The sequence below is a fragment of the Uranotaenia lowii genome, chromosome 1 (genome assembly GCF_029784155.1).
Source record: "Uranotaenia lowii strain MFRU-FL chromosome 1, ASM2978415v1, whole genome shotgun sequence".
Classification (NCBI taxonomy): domain Eukaryota; kingdom Metazoa; phylum Arthropoda; class Insecta; order Diptera; family Culicidae; genus Uranotaenia; species Uranotaenia lowii.
Genome location: NC_073691.1, coordinates 200,416,548 through 200,437,563, shown reverse-complemented (window position 1 = coordinate 200,437,563; position 21,016 = coordinate 200,416,548). Strand labels below are relative to the sequence as shown.

Sequence of the window (21,016 nt, the reverse complement as noted above, 5' to 3'; positions counted from 1 at the left end):
TGTGGAGAGTTCAGCAAGGGAGGTACAAGGGTCCCCAGGATTCGAAGTTACAAGCTCGAAAATTCAATCATCACGCGATCTCAAGGAATGTGCAAATGTGAGATTTGTGTTGCTGCCGGTATACATGAGGGCAGAAGCAACCTGCCTGGTTTTGAACCCAAGAAACTCAAGCGCGGAAGACCCAGGTCCAGTCCAGACACAGAAGACATTGATGGGTGTAAAGCGGTGGTAATTTGTAAAACTTGCTACAGTGAATACGGAAGAGGAAAAAGGCACCATTGCACTCAATCCACCCGAGCGTCGAATTTGAAAATCATTTTAATTTTGAATAATGGAGAGCCCTCGTCAAGCTCAGCGGATGCGGCAGTAGCTGACTATATGCGTTCAAAGCCAGATTCACCAGGTAAAACTATATTTTAAAATAATCACCTGCAGTGATGGTTTGAATCATTTGACTTATTTTTGAATCATTTGGTTATAACTTCTTTTGAAAACATTTTTCCATGAAATGATGTTCTAAACTTTAGTAGATACAGATCTAAGCTATAACTTTCTTGTATGTCATAAATATGTATCTTCAATGTGGTATGAATTGTAGGATTTAATCCAACCCGCTAATCCAAATGATTGTGATTACGATCATTGCTCAAAAATTTAAACTTTTCGATTTCTCATTCATAAGGCATAAGAGATACAGGTTTGTGTTGGTCACAAAAGTTGCAGCTAAGATCTAGTTCTACTAAAGTTTAGAACATCATTTCTGGGAAAAATGTTTTCAAAAGAAGTTATAAGCAAATGATTCAAAATTAAGTCAAATGATTCAAACCATCACTGATCACCTGATTTAAAAAATCCAAAAAAAAAAAAAATATTTTATCCATCAAGATGGAAAATGTGTTCTGCGAAATCTTCGTGGAAGACCGTCTGTATTCGAGAAAGTTTCAACTTGTCCAGAACCTCCCAAAAAACTACGTGCAGATGATTTGTTTAAGGTCAAAGGCGAAAACAATCTAAGCATGAGGAAAACAATGGGTAATTAGTATTTTATTCATAACAATGGTTGTTTTATATAATCTATCTATTATCTAGGTGTGATTCAAAGTATTCGAGCTTCTGGAGTCGATATAGAATCTGGAGTGCGGTTGAAATTGATTGAAATGAACCGGCAGCTTAAAGACTTGTTTGATGTAGTTCAGTTGTCCAGCATCACAGGAAATGTAGCACCTTCGTCAGATCATGTTGTTGCATATTGCACTGATGTACCGGAACTCATTAACCGTATCAAACGTTCAAGACCACCTGTTGATGATTTTGTGGTGAAAATAGGAATTGATGGGGGTAGGAGCTTCTTCAAGATAACGTTATCTGTGATCTCTCCGCAAATGGAACATCTGGCTGGCTTCAAGGATGGCGGCGTGAAGAAGCTTTTCATCATTGCACTTTCACCAAATCTCGCTGAAAAGTATGACAATATTTCCCCCGTTTGGACGAAACTTCTCAAATTACACGAGCTCGAATACTTGGTTGCTGGGGACCTCAAGATTATAAATATTATAATTGGCATAATGGCCCACTCTTCGAAGAATCCATGTCCATACTGTGAGGCTTTAAAGAGCGAGCTCGGTGTAGCAAACGGAACCGCGAGAACCAAAGGAAGTATAAACGAAAATTGGACAAGAAAAAAGAAATTGAATGGAAAGAACTTCGCAAGCTGCGTGAATGCCCCGTTGGTCTCGGGTAGTGATGAAGACAAAATCGTGAACCTTTGCCCGCCTCCACCGTTACAATAACGCTTGGAATTATTAATACAATTTTTAAGTCACTTGAGAAGAAAGCACCAGACTGGGTAGACTTATGGGTGGAACAAGCACAGGTGAGACACCAACAGATGACGTACGGTTTCACCGGAAGAGCTTGCCACGCGCTATTGGATGCTACCAATTGTTTGGCAGACAACCCTGAACTTTCAGATTACGTTACGGTTGGTTGTTCTACTAAATAAACTTTACCAAGTTTTTAATAAATATTACGATTTTCAGGTTCTGAATAACTTCAAAAACGTGTATGCAAAATGCTTTTCCTTTAAACTCGAGCATGGGTTTGAGGAGGCTATTGCAGATTTTGCCAGCAGCTGGGAGAAGCTGAATCTTCCATTCACATCTAAATATCACATTACAAAGTACCATGTGGCGGATTTCTGTCGAGAAGCCGGAAGAGGACTTGGGCTTCACAATGAGCAAGCCTCCGAATCCGTACATGCTGATTTTGATGTGATTTGGCAGCGATATAAAGCTCCCAAATCATCAAAGGTTTATAACGACCGTTTGTTAAACTCTTTGATTGATTACAACAGCAACCATATGTGTTAGTTTTGAGTTTTTAATATGTTCCATTCATTATTTTTAGTTGTATTGCTGTTTTATAGTTTACTTTTACTTTTTACTATTTCACTGTTTCCTTTTCCTACTAACCAATAAAAGCACCACTGATTTGAAATTCATTTTCCCCCATAACTTCACGGAAACAATAATTTAAACTAAACTTAAACCCCTAATAAACCATACTTATAATACACTTAAGCCATGTTTGGAGAGTTAAGTCAGTTGTAAATAATCATAATTTTATCAACGGCAACAAATACATACTGGTTGGAAATGACTTGGACCACTTTTTTGACGTTTTTGGAGGTTTTTTGATGATATTGAATAATTTGAATATGAATTATTTTGAAATTTCTCAACAAAAACCTTAAAATCAAGATTTCTCGGATTTTCTGCTAGGGATTTTTTTTAAAATTTACCCAGAGGTGCAGAATGACCTAAGGAATCGAGCCCCGTACTTGGATTTGATGGACAATTTTTTTTTATAATAACGGTCCAGAGGCGCACCGTGTATTCGGAATTTTGTTTGGTTTTCTTTGTATAAAACCGGGAATTCTGTGAGACCATGCGGGAAAAAACGGGAAAAATGCGGGAAATCAAAAATTGATTTTGAGTGGCCACCCTGATTAGACCTTAGACTTAAAACATGAGACCTGAGACATGGGACATGAGACCTGAGACTTAAGGCATGGGACATAAGATTTGAGACCTGAGAACTGAGTCCTGAGACCTGAAACCTGAGACTTGAGATTTAAGAAATGACACCTGAGACCTGAAACCTTAGTCATAAGACATTAGACATGGGACTTGAGACATGAGACATGACACCTAAGACCTGAGACCTGTAACCTGAGACATTAGACGTGAAACATTAGACATGGGACCTGAGACACGGTGTCAACACAATTAACACGCGACGATTACAGGACACGACACTTAACGTTCTTAAAAACGGAAAGGGATTAAAAAACACCTTTTTTAAGTCGCGACCGGTTTCGATGTTGCCGATGACCGGATTAACCTTTCTTATCCGAATCACAACATGGCTTTGTGAAGAAGAGGTCGACTGTTAGCAAATTAATGTGCTACGTAAGCTCAATCAGCAATAGCCTGGAAAAAGGTTGTCAAGTGGACTCGATTTATATCGATTTTGCAAAAGCTTTCGATCGAGTCCCGCACGATTTACTTATCAGAAAGTTGGACGACTTGGTTTTCCAACTTGGTCGCTCGAGTGGATCACAAATCGCTGCGCTTTCACGGGAATAAATAGATCACGATCTTGTATATTCGAAACCCCGTCAGGAGTACCCCAAGCCACTTCGGACCGCTACTTTTCATTACATTTGTAAATGATCTATCTGAAAAACTCCACTCCGACAAGCTCCTTTCTGCTGACGATCTGAAGCTTTTTAGGAGTATTCATAGTAGTATAGATTGCATGGCACTGCAAGCTGATATCGCTAGGCTTGAAAGCTGGTGCCGCTTGAACGGAATGCAGGCTAATGCAAAAAAAAAATTCAAGGTAAGGAGTGAACCGAAAATTAACTATAAACATATTTGGGCCTTCTACTTACTAACGCGTGAACGCGCACAACTGTGCTTACCTGTATGTAGCATCTTGATCTGTTAAGAGTGAACCAGCGCTTTGTTTACGTTTGAAATATTCGTTTCTCCCAAAATGTCGCGAATTAAAAAAGATGTTAAAATTCGTGTGTTGGACACTTGGATGCGAGAGAAGGGCATCTCGATGGATGAAGTGGCGAAACGTTTTGGCATTCATCCGGCGAGCGTAAAATCCATCATCCACAAGTTCGGGGAACACTATACGTTCGATGATTTGCTAGGAAGAGGCAGAAAACCAGGACCATCTGACCCAAATCTGAACCTCATCAACCGGTATCGATCGATGTCCATACGGGATTTGGCGAAAAAAGCTGGGACATCGATCGGAAAGGTACAGCGGATCAAGAAGCGGAACAACCTGAAGACATACAAGAAGCAAAAAGTGTCCAAGCAAACGGCTGAACAAAAATCACGGGCCAAAACCAGAGCCCGGAAGCTGTATCATCGGATTTTGCAGAAGCCAGATGCGTGCATTCTCATGGACGATGAAACTTATGTAAAAGAGAATTCCAGTACTCTTCCGGGACCACAATTCTACACTGCAGCTATTGGGGAGGATGTGAGTGACCACGAGAAGTCGATTGAGGTGGAAAAATTTGACCAGAAAGTGCTTGTGTGGCAGACAATCTGCTCCTGCGGATTGATGTCGGCGAGTACAAAAGGAACAATAAATGCCGATATCTACCAAAAAGAGTGTTTGCAGAAAAGTTTACTGCCACTATATAAGAATCATATACGACTTCACCATTGTTCTGGCCGGATTTGGCGTCAGCCCACTACGCAAAATCCACTCTTAGATGGTTTGAGGATAACGATGTTGATTTTATTGAGAAAGATATTAACCCACCAAACTGCCCCCAGCTTCGCCCCATAGAACGATATTGGGCTATCGTCAAGAGAGTTTACAAGAAGGATGGTAAGGCCAACAGGACCATGGCGGTTTTCAAGAAAAATTGAAATGCTGCGGCCAAAAATTATGATAAATCAGCTGTACAAAACCAGTTTAACGATTTACACATATTAGGATTTCGGTAAAAAAATTACCGAACTCGGTAATTTTCGTTTACTGTGAAAGTTATCTGGAAAACGTGAAGTCCATATTAGATCTCGGAGTGAAGATTGATAAAAGGCTCACATTTGCTGAACATATTGCAATTAGTTCCGCAAAAGGTTTTTCTCCATTAGGATTTCTGCGTCCAAATACCGAGGATTTTGACGACATCTATACGCTGAAAGCTGTTTACTGCGCATAAGTACGAAGCATTATGGAATACGCTGCTCAGATATGGTCTCCTTTTCAGAGCACACAGTGTTACCGCCTTGAACTAGTTCACCGGAGTTTTATAGATTTATAATGCTTTACGACGCCTTCCCTGGACTGAACCGCTTCGTTCTTACGAACAAAGATGCGCCCTTGTAAATCTGGCCACGCTTGAAAAACGTCGTACCGAACTTCAGCAAACTTTTATTTTTGACACCTTGACTCATCGTGTGGACTTCTCTTACATACTCCAGCATGTCAATTTTTTACGTATCCATGAGGACACTCCGACAACGCCAGTTTCTCTGGATACCTTACCACCGTAATGCGTATGGTCGAAACCACCGAATCGACAAATGCTGTAAACGTTTAAATTTAGTGTACCATCTGTTTGATTTCAATGTGTGTAAACGTAAATTTAAACTAGACATAAAGTAGAATAACCTATGTATATAGTTTTTAAGAAATTTGTCTGTATGGTAATTCTTTATCCAAAAACCAAGTAATAAATAAATAAATAAAGAGCTGGGACAGGGCTGTTCGGACCTAGAATCGTAATTTCAATTCGTATGGGATACTGGCCAACAGTATTTTAAGCTGAAATTCAAGCAATTCTAGAATGCACAGAGTGTTTTTATTCTGGGTACCAGGTCACTACGGCATCCCAGGGAACGAAGAAGCAGACCAGCTAGGTAGGGAAGGATTCCAGGGACTGTTTTGGACCTGAACCTTTCTGCGGAGTATCTAGGAGTGCTTTGACTACGGAGCTCAAGAACTGGGACCGGGACATGTTGAACTTAAGTAAGCACGATTTAGGTACTTACACAGGTCTCTTGACCGGACATTGTCCAACAAAACAGTAGCTCAAAAGGATAAACATTATTCAAAAGGCGACTGTCGGTTCAGCAGGTTCGAAATAGAAACATCTTCTATGCAGCTACTGCGCCTTTGTTAAGAGCGAATACTTGGGGCAAAATTAATAAGCACACAAGACATATTGTTGCACATAAGACCTTAAGAAGGTAATATTTAATCAATCATTAATCTTAATCATCATTCAACTGTCCCTCTAATCAATAGTGCAGGTGAACCAGAAGCATGTAGTAACGCGGGGTAAATACCACAATAGATCAATAACTACTGGTCGCAGTGGGCTCTCCTCTTCAAGGGAAAAAACTAGGGATTTTCTTTCAAACACATCAATCGAGACTATTATAATTTCGCGGAATTTATTGATTCGATGTCTTATAGTTGTCTGTTTCGGTACAGATTTGCACTTATGGAAGGTAAGGTTCGTTTTAGACTCTTATCATCAAGAAAATTGTCCGTTAAATAGATTATTACTATCGTAAAATAAATGATACAAACTACTTTTTCTCACTAGGTGGTTTGGAATATTTTACAAAGCGTCCGTAATTTTACCGGCGTACTTTACTGGTATGTTACAATTGCTTCACTAACCACCGAAAATAAATTGGGAAGCTCAATATACTGAACAAAACACATTACAAATATGTATTTTTTTACTTTGACTAGTTTCGTGTGATTGAATCATTTGCAACGGGGATATATCATATCGTACGCTGAAGTCAATACTTTTCTATTTACAATAGGTACATCAAAACGTAAAGACTATGTATAGATCGTCCCAACCCGGGGAACACGATTCGTCATTCAAAGCTCGGTAGTAATTTCGTCCTGTGGTCGAAACCCGAGTTTGAAAAATTCGTCCTGCAACCAGAGGGAACTATCGTTGATCCCCGACGTCGAAAGGTACGACCGGACGTGATCGAAGGTATCCCCGAAGGGATTACTGCTATTGCCACTGGTATCGTGGTGCGATGAACTCGATCGCTCATCAAATTCGTGTAGACTGATCAGAGAACCTAGAAAATGATTCTGCTGGTTCTGCGGCTCCTGATGGCCTCCGAGACTTGCCGATTCCGGTTGCAGCAAGTTGCGCTGGTTTTTGGCACTGAGCGTGGGCGAATGATCATCACACAGCATGGTGCTGAACTTGGCCTTGAAGGTGGAATGTTCACTGGTCCCGAGTCGGGGATCCGAGGTCGATGGCGGTATCGATGGCTGCTGGAGGAACTCGATCAGCTGGGTCAGTTCGGGTTTATAGCGATCGAGGACTTTTTCTGCCCATACGTACAAACGTTGCCAATCGTGAGGAGGACAACTGATGAGCTCGACCGGTTTGTTGAGCAGTATTAGGATTTTAGCTAGGTCCCGGACTACCGGATGATAGGTGGCAGCCCCTGAGCTGTCCCCCGCTAGATGAAGCTTTCTGATTTGCCGCCTAGTGTCGTTTAACATCTGCAAAAAATACTCCGCTTGAGGTCTTAGCTCATCAAGCTGTTTGTAGAACTCCAACCGGTCAATATTGTCATCGATGAAGGTTTCGCGGTACTTTTTGCGCTTCTGCTTCCGTCTTATTACGGCCATGGCTCCAACTATGAGCACCAGACAAACCACGGCCCCAACAGCTACGCCAACCACGGTAGCCATGAAGGATCCGGACAATCCCACCGGATAGCATACGCGGCCCATGAATTCGGACGACGTCGACCACTGGCCCACGTAGCCACTGGGACAATCATCGAGACATTCACGAGTATCAATTCGCAGCAATTCGGAGCACTTGATGCAGCCGCGTTCGTTGCACCGGATACACGCTGGATTCAAGGTCGAGCAGTCTAGAACGGGAGAAAGAAGAAACGAAATCGATGAGTTTTACAGGAACTAGTAAATACATATGTATATGGAAACTAGAACATGATGATTGTAGTATCGGGAAAACAGGACTCCTTTCTATCTTCTAAGAGAAGCTTCATGACGTCTGCACTTGCTAATAGTTGAAACAAGAACGTTTATTTAAGCGGACTTCATTGCCAATTATTGAATGACACCCGACTTTCATCTTCGCATTTGAGCGACTAGTTCATATCTACAATGCTTTACCTTATTGGCAGCATGGAGTCAGACTTCTAAGTGTGCATTCAAGCACCTAATCAATTTCTATTTTCTCGAAAATAGACCTGCTTTTCGGCAGAATTAATATTAGAATCAGTCTTCTCATTGCGCATTTAAGCGCCCGATCAATTTCTACTACAATCTGAATATTTGCCGAACGAAATCAGTCTTTCGATTCGCATTTAAGCGACTGATTCGTTTCTAGTTTTCCTCTAAATTCCGAGAAAATGTATCTAACATACCTGGACCCTTTTCCCTCTTACCTAACGCAAAGGTTCTTTATCCTCGTCGCCAATGTAGTATCGGGAAAACAGGGCTAGTACTAGTCTTAGAAGATAGAAACGTTTCTATCTTCTAAGAGAAGCTTCATGACGTCTACACTTGCTAATAGTTGAAACAAGAATGTTTATTTTTATGTTGCCAACATATTAAAAGGTTACTATGATTTAAGATACTACAATGAGCCGAAGAGTCTTAAAACCGGGCTAAAACGTATTTACGTCGAGGTGGTTACGTTTATTCTACGTTCTTCACCATTCAAGTTATCAAAAAAGCATGAATGGACGCTAAACTGGGATATACAATCTACCTGATCATTGGCATTCATATTCTTCTGCTAATTGTGATGTCAATCGCTTCAATCAAGATTTCTCATAATCGCGGTCGGTTAAACTTCTCCGGAGCGACAAATGGCGAACAATAAACGTTCTTTTTTTTAGTGCGTTGCCTGCCATTCGTAGATGGCGCGAGCAAATTATTTATGTGATGCGTTGACTGCGGATACGAAAAGCCGCAATCTTTGCTTACACATAAAAAAAAATACATGACAACATCTCTTGTTGTTTCTGTATTTTTTTTTTGCTCACCGCACAGATAACATCGGACAACAAAAACAAAATTGTTAGTTAACTTCAAGGGCCATAAACACTTTGAAAAGGAAAATCCAAATCGTAATGACAGTTCATGTACATGGCGATGATCGACGATTTCATCACCATGGTGTTTGATCGTCTTGAAATATTGTTTGGTTTTGAAGTCTGACGAATGATGGTATAATCAAAAGGCACAGTCTTTCGTAATGTTCAATGATAATAAGTACATATTTACAAATAAACTGCAGAAATAGTGAAAGCATCAACACAGGTGAGGACTTCGATTTTGGTTCATGGAACGTATAGGTATAGGCCTAAGCAAAACCGCAAACTTATTTACGGGGCTTCGTAATAAACGATCACAGAACGCGCAGTGCAACACTCGTTTCGTCGAAACATCGAAACCCAAATCCTAGGCTTTTCCCCTCCGAGCGTGGCCAATCTCCAAGTGTCTACTTACATTGAAAACCCTAACTCCCGGATCTAGTGCAGAGAGATGGCAAACGACGATGGATCTCGGAAGAAATGAAAAGCTCTACAATATTTACGTCAACATAAATTTGATCTTTGAGGTTAGATTGAGGTTGTGGTACTTTCGATTTAACCCCGGAAACGTTTTCAATCGTTAATCAATCGGTTTGTCAACATTTACAATGTGATCAGTCAAACAAAGCGCATCTTTAAAAGTGACCTTTTTGGATTTCACATTCACTTAACAGTTACCTGTTGTTTTGGTAAATTTTAACTTTTTTATTTTGGGTACACAAAAATTTGATCATGTCCGTGAACTGTTTGGAATTTTTTTTCGACTGAGTCTTCCTGATCTACAAAGTGTCGCCCTAAATCAGTACCTACACCTCGAGTGATGTTTGAATGAAAATTTATTCATGTTACATTTCGTTAAACTTGTTGAAATCGTAGCAATCTGGTAGCAATCTACTATATTCAGTTATTGGTACATAGGTAGCTTAGCAACCTTAGTTGCTATGTAGTTAGATAAATAACAAACTCTTAGGGTTTAGTTAGTCTGTAATAAACTACCAATCAACACACTCAAACGTGTTCTTCTTTAAAGCTTAAAACCTACTGCTCTAAGTCAAACTTTGAAGGTACATTTGTGAATGTGAAAACTGTCAATATTCAGTATTTATGAAAGGTTCCAGGGTTTTAATCGCAATACTTTCAACTTTTAAATGTAAAATTTTCAATATTATGAGGAAAAACGTGCACAACAGTTCTGTAGAAAACTGTTAGTAATGAAAAAAAATTGCCAGTCACCGACCAGTTAAATCCTATAGTCTTAGTAGGGTGGCAATGGATGTATGGAAAAAAAATCATGTCGAATTTCGAAAACCGACCATATACGTTTTGTACATTGGCCTAAAAAAAACTGACCTGTGCCAAATTTCAGCTCAATCGGAATTGATTTAGGGGTGCCTCAAGGCGCTCAAAGTTTCGGTTTTTACACTGACTCAAAACTGCATGAAACGTTCAGTGATTTTTTAGGGTAAAAAACCGAAACATTGAGCGTTTTGAGGCAACCCTAATTCGAGTCCGATTGAGCTGAAATTTTTCACAGGTTAGTTTTTAAGGGACAATTGACGAAATTCGGTATCATCCATCTGGCTGCCACCCTAATATACATTTAAGTCCAAAGAGAGATCCTCATTAATGGCTAATAGATCACTTCCAACTAGGTAGTTTAGACCAGCAGCAATTAGCGCAGTTGTTTTCCATTCGATAATTGTCGCTTGTGATTATATATGTTCATTTCCAGGAATTTCAAATGGCGTCCTTACCCTTCAGATAAAAGATTATTCGCATTCCTGCCATTCCTCAAACCACGTGCCACCAGTAGAGAAAAAAAACAAAGTTCAGAAACAGATTCAACAAACGACGATCATCCATCAGAACAAAGTTGATCCCGTTCAATTTCAAAATGCACTCATGCTGTTCGTGACAACCACACGTGGACCCACACCGATTTTGACAGCTGATGAGTTCTATCACCCACCAGAAACAATTGCGTGAGGACCATTTGCCAGATATGTATGTGAGGTCCATGAGGTAGGTACCCACTCTTATTTTCGTCATAATTACAGGCAAACGATTTTCAGACAACAACCTTCACCCGACACCGGGACACGGCTATGATTTATGGAAACGAACGATCGAGTGCCGTAACACGCGGTGCAGCTCATTAACCAGGACACGAACCCGTCAACGGGGAAACGTCTGAAACGAGTTTGTCTTGTCGATGATGTGAGTGGCTGCATGAGGCGCTCGGCGGCATTCTAACTAAGGGGCTGTTCACTAATTACGTAAGCACATAGGGGGAGAGGGGGGGTTTCATATTTGCTTACGATCTCTTACTAGGGGGGTAGGGGGGGTTTCCAAAAATCTTACGTAAGAAATGTTACATAAAAATTTAATCACAGCCACAGCCATACGAAACCATATTACTCAGGTTTTTTTACTCTCTACTTATTTGTTGGTTATTTTTTATGTAATGTTATTTATCTTTTAATGTCTTTGAATTGATAAAAAAAATTGCAGGTTCTATAAAATTAATAGAGAATCAATTCCAACCTACATGCCATCAAAACACTAAATCACATTATTTAAAAAGATAGTTGCTTTTCACTTTCCATCATAACAATCTTTTTGATTGAGAAATTTATAGAAACAGAATGGAAACTGGCTCATTGTTACACTACGATTTGAATCCATCATATTTCGAAAATGACTTCGTACAGAAAAAAATCTTAAAAAATCAATATAAGGCGCTTTAAATAATGAATTTCTAGACAGTTTTTTTAGTGATAGGCACTCTGAATTTTACAAACGATTTACCGAAAAAATCCTAAAACTTTATCGCTTACCGCTGAATGAGTCTGAGCTTTTAGGTTAGTTGACAACGTGATTGTCGTTAAACATTTTTGCCCCAATTGTAGTTGTATAGAATGATATATTTTTTTTAAGATTTTTATAATTTTTAAAATTAAGAGTTAATCACCGTAAATTTATTTTATGAAATTATTTTATCGGCTTTATCGGTGAAATTTTATATTCCTTGAGAAAGAATATTTCAAGAATTGAAAGAATATAGAAGGATAGAAGATTAGAATAAGGTGAAAGATGTTGAAAATGAGCAGAAGGATAATTTTAATTTGAAAAACTTTTCATCACATTTCATCGTTTTGTTTCTCACGGGCCTTCTACCTTGCAGTGGTAGATACATTGTGTGGTGATAGCTACAATTCTATCGTTTATAACATTTCATCTGTTGTTTTGTATAAATTGTGGTTTTTAAAATCAGTTTTTTTTTATTTTACTTAAAAAGTGCTTTGCTTTGAAGCATGTATGTCAAATTTTAAATATTTTTGAAAAAAACGTGTCAATTTCTCAAAGAATAAAAAAAGTAAGATCTTACTAGGGGGGAGGGGGGGTTTTGAGAAATCTTACTTTGTCTTACCAGGGGGGAGGGAGGGTTGAAAATTTCCAAAATCGTGCTTACGTAATTAGTGAACGGCCCCTAACTACATCGATGACATTCTTCCATATGACTGGGATATCGTGTAATGCATATGAGTATGAGCTCATTCCGATATGGCAACTGGAACCGGTTTCGAGCTACAGAAAAAGCACGACAATTGCCCGGTAAAGGTGAGCGGTTCACTCAGCCAGGTTTTCGAGATTGGCAGTTTATCCGCAAGCTATCAGCTGATCATTTTGCCGGTGGCTTTCAAGAGTGATATCAGCTGCTTTAAAATCGAATTCTTAAAAGAAATTTTAGAAATGTATACAACAAGCTGAACAATACCTTCAATCGTTGACAATAAGAAAAATATCAACGTCAAGGCGCTTTTTCCCTCGGGTTACGCCTCGACAACCTGCGCAGTTCAGACTTCAGAGAGCTACATATGTACATAAACTATATGGGCGTTAATCATAAATCTTATTTTACAGCCCTGGAACTATGAACCGTAGATAAATTTCGAGCTTGAATGACTAGGTAGGTAATATAGTCTTCGGCCGCCGCGACTCATTAAGGAATTCGTTCTGGCCGGTGACGTTGCGTCAAATCAATTTCGCGGTTATTGGATTTTGTTTTCGAACAAACACAATTCACGTCGATAACCTGTGTCTATTTTTTTTGTTTTTATTTATGTTTGAAACACTTAGAGAATTAATTGAGTTTAACGCTTGGGCAGATCATAGTTTGCATATGGAATGTTTCAAAAAAAGTAATTGCCAATTGGCCTAGCGAATGGTAGATAATGTGCAACTCGAGACACCCAACCTTTGGGTAGTGGTCATATCACCCTTTTGTCTTACAACTCCGATTCTCTACCTCCCCGTGGTGCTAGCTGGGGTGCGAGAAACCTCAGCGGAGATCGGGTACCCAACCTCGGGGGATGTTTTGGTCGCATGCTAACTGAGATAGGGGGCTTCATACGCGTCTGTTCTCCATGTCAGGGGCGGCGTGCGGAATGCAACAACGTCCTGGTGGTGTTCGGGACACAAAACAGCAACATGACGACGGTCCTCCTGCGAGATAGTGACAAACATAAGCATAGAGAACGAACAACAAATTTCGGATGAAAATTAGCAAAGACATGGAACTGCCGATCTCGAAGTTTCGTGGGCAGTACCCACGTGCTCTCCAACGAATTGAAGATTCGCAAATTCGACACCTTAGCGCTGCAGGAGGTATGCAGGAAGGACTGCACGGTACGAACGTACCCAGATGGTCGTGCCATCTATCAGAACTGTGGCAGCTGGAGCCTGGAACAGCTTTTATAGTGTAGGGGAAGATGAAGAAGCGCGTGATCGAGTGGTGATCGACCCACGAAAGTGCCGGTTCTTCAACATCAGCATCATCAACGTGCACAGCCCTCAGCTCGGAAGTACCGGTGACGACAAAGACGAATTCTACGCGCAGCTGGAACGTGAATACGACCGCTGCCCAAAACATGATATTAAGATCGACATCGGGGATTTTAACGCTCAGGTCGCCCAGGAGGAGGAATTCAAACCGATAATTGGAAGGTTCAGCGCGCACCAGTTGACCAACGAATACAACCTAAGACTTTTCACCGCCTTCAAATAAATGGCCGTACGTAGTACCTTTTTCCAGCACCGCCTCCCACAGAAATACACCTGGAGATAACCGTACTAAACGCAATCACAGATCGACCACGTTTTGATAGACAGCCGGAACTTTTCGGACATCATCGACGTCAGATACTGGCGAGGCGCCAACATCGCGTCAGACCACTATCTAGTGAAGAACAAAACATTCCGTAGTGAACAATATATGAAACCGACGCCTGCCTCGGTTAAATATTGCACGACTGAAGCAACCTGAGGTCGCACCAGACTATGCGGCGCTGCCGACAGAGGGCGAGCTTGACGAAGCCCCCCTCGAGGACTGCTGGGATACCATCAAGACAACCATCAACAGCGTTGCGCAGAACGTCATCGGGCATGTGCAACGAACTCAACGGTGCGACTGGTTCGACGAGGAGTGTAGGAGGGTGATGGAAGAAAACCCGTCGAAACGTGGAAAATCACCTACAGCGGAGTAGGCAGAGAGTCCGAAATTTCCAGGAGAAAAAGAACCGCCTGGAGGGGGAGGAGCGCGAGGAGCTGAAGCTGATATTAGCTTCGTTTCGTACTTCAAAATTTCCAATCTTTACCGACGCAACCACAGTAACGACCCTGTTTAGCATTTACTCGCGAACGAATCAAAACATGCAACAGAAGAGCGCCGTCTTTGTGAATTATGTAAAATGATTTTTCGTTATTTTTATGTTGCCGAGTTTTTTTTATTTCCCCCTTTCGATTTTCTGTCATTGTTTACTCCAGCAATCATTCGCTTCGCAATTGAATCCATTCGTTCGCGAGTTGATTCGGCGCGAGTTCATGACGACGCTGTTGAATAATGCCCAGACTCAGACTCTTAAGGAAGAATGCTACTAGGAGGACAATTCCCAGGATAACAACTAAGACCCATACAATTTACACAACTTGAGAGCCAATATTGGCATAGATTTGGTTTTTGGGCACCTCTTGCGTTCCTAGAATTAAATCGTTTTGCTTCATGATCGGCAGCGAGTCGAGAAGACTTCGAATGATTCGACGCCGTCTACGCGTAATGTCTTCATTAACCCTCCAAAGCCGTTCGGGTCAATATGACCCGAAGCGCACATTTCAAACATCTTTATCTTCATTTCAATATACTGATGAACTGGTAATTTTGACAGATCAATCATGTTCTATGAAAATAATGATCAAATCAACGCCAAAAAATTTAAATTTGAGTTTTGAAAATCGGTTCATTGGAAAATGAAATACAGCTAAGCAAAGCCAAAATTGGATGTCGTTTTTTTAAAGTAAGATTTTTTTCTACCGGAAGATTAGTCATAGCGGTCAACACTTTCATTGGACCCCAACATATCTATACATTGTCGGATAGATGAATTCTTGACAATTTCAAACATTAATAAAACAGTTAAATACAGAAAAGCTGTCAGAAGTTATGAGTATTTTAAAAATAAAATTGATTTTTCGGACTTTTTACTTTCTGGACCAGTTTCTGATAATCTGGTAATACTTATCAACTTTATTTTGAAATGTTGAGTAATTAGAATAAATTACCTAGACAATGAATATAATATCATCAAAATCGGTTAACATTTGCAGCCAGGAGAACGAAATCAAACTACAGTTCAAATTTCCCTGAAACGGATTTTTAGCGAACGGCTTTGGAAGGTTAAGGGCGATTGATGATTGTTTGATGGTTACCGATAGTAACTCAGAAAACCAATGATCACTAAAAAGGGAAAAAGGCTTCGTGCCACAGGCCGGATAATGACGGAGGCATCCTGATGGCAATCGTGAAGTGATCAAAAGGTGGAAACAGCACTTACAGGAGACCAGGACGGTGGGGAAAGCGATCACTGTCCTCAAAGGCGCCATCAAAGTGTTGTCCCGAATCCTACTCCGCCGTCAAACGCCACAAGCAAACAGATTCGTGGGAAGTCATCAGGACGGCTTCATGGAGGGACGGTCTACGACGGAACCGATCTTCACATTATGGCAAATCCTCCAAAAATGCCGTGAACACCAAGACCGGCAGATCATCTGAGGTGGTGGAAGATATCTACCGCAAACTGAAACGCTATACAGGAAGGATTGGGTTAATGATTATTTCGTCCAAGACGAAGAATATGCTAGCCTGTGGATCCGAGACCGACCGAACCCGCTTGTCCAGAAATAACAAGGTCACGATCGACGGCGACGAGCTGGTAATAGTCGAAGAGTTTGTCTATCTCGGCTCAGTGGTGACCGTTCCACATAATTTATTATTATTAAATCAGCGGATCATATATTGATCCAAATTATATTTTAAAATTAAGAGACTAACTACAAATACAAATCTACACTGAACTTAGAACACTAAGATGTCTTCTTCGGAATACAACCTTTGAAACGTCAGAATCAAAATGCTCTGAAAAGCGGTTAAAAGTCTTGATGATGCCAATTATTCCAGATTTGGCCCCGTAATTGTATAGTCTAACAGGAACGAAGAGCTGAGGATCCCGATTCCTCAAACCACGAGGTCGGACGCTAAGTGGAAGAACTTCCAAAAGTGCGGGAGAGTCGATTCTTGGTGAAAGCAGATCAGCGACGAAAGACGCACGAGTGGCGGTCCTGCGGGCTTGCAGCGTGTCGATGTCGATCAGGCAGCAGCGGCTTTGGTAGCTGGGAAGTCGAAAAGGGTCTTGCCAGTTTAAGTGTCGGAGGGCATACCTCAAAAAACGTCGTTGGATGGCTTCAATGGGATCAGAACCGTTTTGATAACATGGGCACCAAAACGCAGAAGCATATTCAAGGATCGATCGGACCTGACTACAGTAAAGACTCTTCAGGCAGTAGATGTCCTGCTCTGCGACGTAGTTCCACCTCCCCGTGGTGCAGAGTGGAAACGTGTCTGCAAGTTCGGCGTATTACAGATGTACGGCCAAGAGAACTACACTAAACCCACTAGAGGCTGTCGACGGGTCTGCCAAACCCGCGCGGAAGAAGTGGTGCACCCGGGTACTTAGGTACCAGTACTTGGGTGTGAGCGTGAGGGTCCAACACGCGTTCGGGGGGTCATGGCCCTGATATGCGGATGTGACCGGAGGGAAAGCGATCGCCAACTCGTTTTGCGCTTCGGTGGGTATAGACCCGACTCGCAAAACGAGTAGATGCGCAAAGTGGTGGCCAATGGTGGACCGATCACTTAGAGATGTGTTTTACACGTCAGTGTCTTAGAGGCACAATTTGCCGGAGGTGTCAGGGTTCGACACGCGTTTCGGGAAGTGTTGCGCCCGAACCGCGAGTGTGACTTGATGAGGGCGGTCTATAGCTCGATCTGCGCTTCGGGTGAGTCAAGCGCCCGACTTGAAGATAGAGTAGTTGCGCGGAGTGGTGACTTAAGTCAACATTAATTGTGAGTTCGGAGGAGTCTGAGTCCTACACGTGGCTTAAGGGGCTTACCCCCCCTACCTGCGTGTTTGAACAGAGAAAGTGTCGTCTACAACTCGCTTTGTGTTTCCGCACTTCCTGGACTGGATCCACAAAATTAGTAGTTGCGCTGCGTGAGGACCTCATTCACACGATGAGATGTCGGGTCCTAACTCGTCAGAGGAGGGATTGCGCATCGAGTTGTGTTAGAATGAGGTATTGCTGACAGAGGATTCGGAAACGAGTATTGCCTTGGAGCGCATTAGCGCGAATTGACCTCCCTCTATTAAAGCAAAGTGTGTCTAACAGTTCGAGGTGGGAACAAAGGTCAGTGGCCCCAGGTGGACTTTATGGCGTAGGGGATACAGTGTTCCTGAGCATTGTATCATGAGTCGTCTAATTGCACCCATGGACCCAGAGTAGCAAACTGGGGGGACGCGGTGGCTCGCCGCGCCTTGGAATGCAATCCGTAAAATGGATTCACCACCTGGGTTAATAACTAATAAAAAAAGGCAGTAGATGTCCTTAAAGTCCTTCGTCATGCGGAAAAGAAGACCCAGGCTTCTGGAGACCTCGTCAACGATAAAGTTGGTGTGGTTCTTAAAATCCAGCCGCACGTCAAGGATCACAAGGTTAAGGATAGGCGATTGGTATCACACCAGGAGGCAAAGAGGTTAAACTGGTTCTGCAGGAAGTTCACATCTTCGAGGCCATTGAAAGAGTAGTACAGTTTCAAGTCGTCAACATACGCTTTGGTCCATCGAGGAGTTGCAGCATGTCATTGAAGTAGATTAGGAATACTAACGGTTATGTAGGGCCGTTAGTTCCCTGATGAAGCTGAGAACTACCTGGAAAAACATCATCGATGGATACTCATCACTGGAGAAGTACGTTACAAAAAGGTTGCATTTTTTTTGCAGGTGATGTGGCAATTTTGTTATTTAATTGGAGTATCGCAGGAAGACCGGATTCTTTTTAGGATCCTTCGAACTTTCTTAGGATTGCTTCGAAGCTCACTCTGAGTACGATTTACATAACGGCAATAGCAAAGTCGATTGTACATCCTGTATTGTTTTGTAGCATCATTTAATTTGATTTTCGTAATTTGGTATCTGGAATTACAAAATTTATGCAGTAATTTCGAACGTGTCAGCTTCAAAAGCTTCAGGCGAGCATTAGTCCAAGAAGGTCGACGAAAAGGCGGCACCAGGGGTATACGGATTGGTCAAAAAAGTCATCCGAAATTGTGCAAAAAATACTATTTAACAGCCATATCATACAGTTAAGGAAATCAGACTAATCAAATTTGTCTAAGCACGGTGCCAGCTCATACAGCCCTGCTTATTCCGGATGATGTTTGAGCAGCTGATTTCTTCTGGGTGACGTTGTTTACAGTTTTTCTTAAAACTCTGTGTATCGTGAGCTCCAGTTTTTGGTGTACCCAACATTTCACTGAGTTAGTTGGCGAAAATGAAAGAAGTACGCATTGAAGCGGCCCAAATTTGATTCGCAAGTATGGAGAGGAAAGCAGTTTCTTGGACGAAAAAAAATCTGGGCGCAAATCGAGTCCGGTGGACAAAACTTTGGACCGTAAAGTCATGCGTGCTTCCGCCTGTAGGAAGACAGCCTCAGCTCAGGACGTGACCAAAAAGAGGAATCTCTTCTCAGCATCGTCCATCGTGCCAAGGTAAGATTGGGACTTAACACATATAAGAAGCAGAAGAAGTCCGAGAGTGCCTGAACCATTGCCTGCTACCCATGATCTCAGACCACTGCTAATATGATTTTTTGCTCCCATAAGTTTTTTCGATGTCTTTTGGATCACCAAGCATCAGTGTAAAATTTGAGATGATTTGACCGATTCCTAAATTAGGGCAACGCGATTCAATTTTTGTTCTGAATTTTGTATGGAATAAAAAATTTTGCGTATTAAATTATCCAGAAAATTCAAATAAGCTTCAAATGAAGTTTGTTTATAATTATTGGTTTTACATATTCTTAGGCTTCATTTCTTAGTAACATGAGAGGAAGCTTAGTCTTCCATGAAGTTATAACGATTTCAAAATAAAAAAAAACTGAATTCAATGAAAATTATTTAAAATTGGAAGTTTTTGCTGACTAGAGCTTTCACAAATTTCAAGAAATGTTTTTGTCAAGGTTAAATAAATCAACAAACTCATTGGCTATGCAAAGCTGTTTTTTGTGATTTTTTATTTTCATCCTACAGTTTAACAGCTTTAAAATGAACTGTAAAATGGCGATTTTTGAATTAATAATTTTTATACATTATTAAAACTCATTGCGCTTATTCAGTACTGGACGCTTCCAAAATTTGTATTGATATTCGTGGCAATGAAAACAACCGAAAAAAAATTATGGGAGGTGTAAAAATGCCTATATATTGAGGCCTTCAGGATCAGAGAACTGCAAGTCCAAAATCAACACTTTTGAGATAACTCTTTGTTTCATAAAGTAACAAATTTGCAACAATTAATGTATGGAAAAAATTGAAAAATCGTATTTCAATTTAATTTAATTTTTTTCATGATGCACTCATCATTTAAAACTGTTAAAAATGATTTTTAAGGAAAAATAAAAAATCATGAAATGAAGGGTTAAGTAAACCTAACGATTCTTCATGTTTCAATAAACAAAAACTAGATTTTTTTTAAATATTTTTTTTGAATACTTTTGCGATTCAATTAACACTGGTCAAATATGAAAAATATATGAAAAATCGAGCACCTTCACACTTTGAAGCGCGTTTTCTCTTAAATATCATATAGGCACTTGCACCTTTCTGATCCCCAGCGCCTCAATTTGAAACTTTCATACAAAGCTTGCAGTGGTCTAAGGTTACCCAGAAAAGTTTTGGCCGGATTTGGCATCAGTTCACTACTCAAATGACACGATGCCTTGGTACCTATCCAACCTATCCAAGTCCAGATCGTACCGAATGAGATGAATCCGTAAAATTGTACTCTTGCGAGACCGATTGAAACTGTTTAGGCCCATAGCAAATCGTATTCGAGAAAACATGTGAAACCTTCAGATACAATCGAAAATTAATGTAATATAGCAGAAGACTGAGTCGATTTGGGGTCATTTTGGAATTTCTCGAACCCTGGCTGGGGTCTTAATAGCGCCGTTTTGGTTCAAAACTCATCTATGATTTTTTGCAGAATTTTTAAGTAACGTTTACATAAGTTGATTTTGAATTTTGAATTTGAATTTTGATTTGAATTTGAATTTTTGTACTGAAAAATCAACATCAATCTGTGGAACTGAGCTTGCATATGGGTTTTGTGCCAATTTATAAATTCTCTAAAGGAAATTTTCCGTTGGGCAACTGATGTGAGTAGTCAATCAAGCTAAGTTCAATT

General features: G+C 40.8%; 1 protein-coding gene across 5 annotated transcripts in view; it reads right to left on the bottom strand.

The window, feature by feature from the left end:
* Positions 1–6,492: 6,492 nt before the first annotated feature.
* LOC129743797 (uncharacterized) overlaps positions 6,493–21,016 on the bottom strand; it is an 83,206-nt gene continuing 68,682 nt past the window's right edge. For all 5 annotated transcript variants that reach the window (XM_055736023.1, XM_055736002.1, XM_055736011.1 and 2 more), the window contains exon 3: positions 6,493–7,967. In XM_055736023.1, the coding sequence (XP_055591998.1) occupies positions 6,940–7,967 (1,028 nt within the window). In that variant the 3' untranslated portion in view covers positions 6,493–6,939. The remainder of the gene's footprint in view (positions 7,968–21,016) is intronic.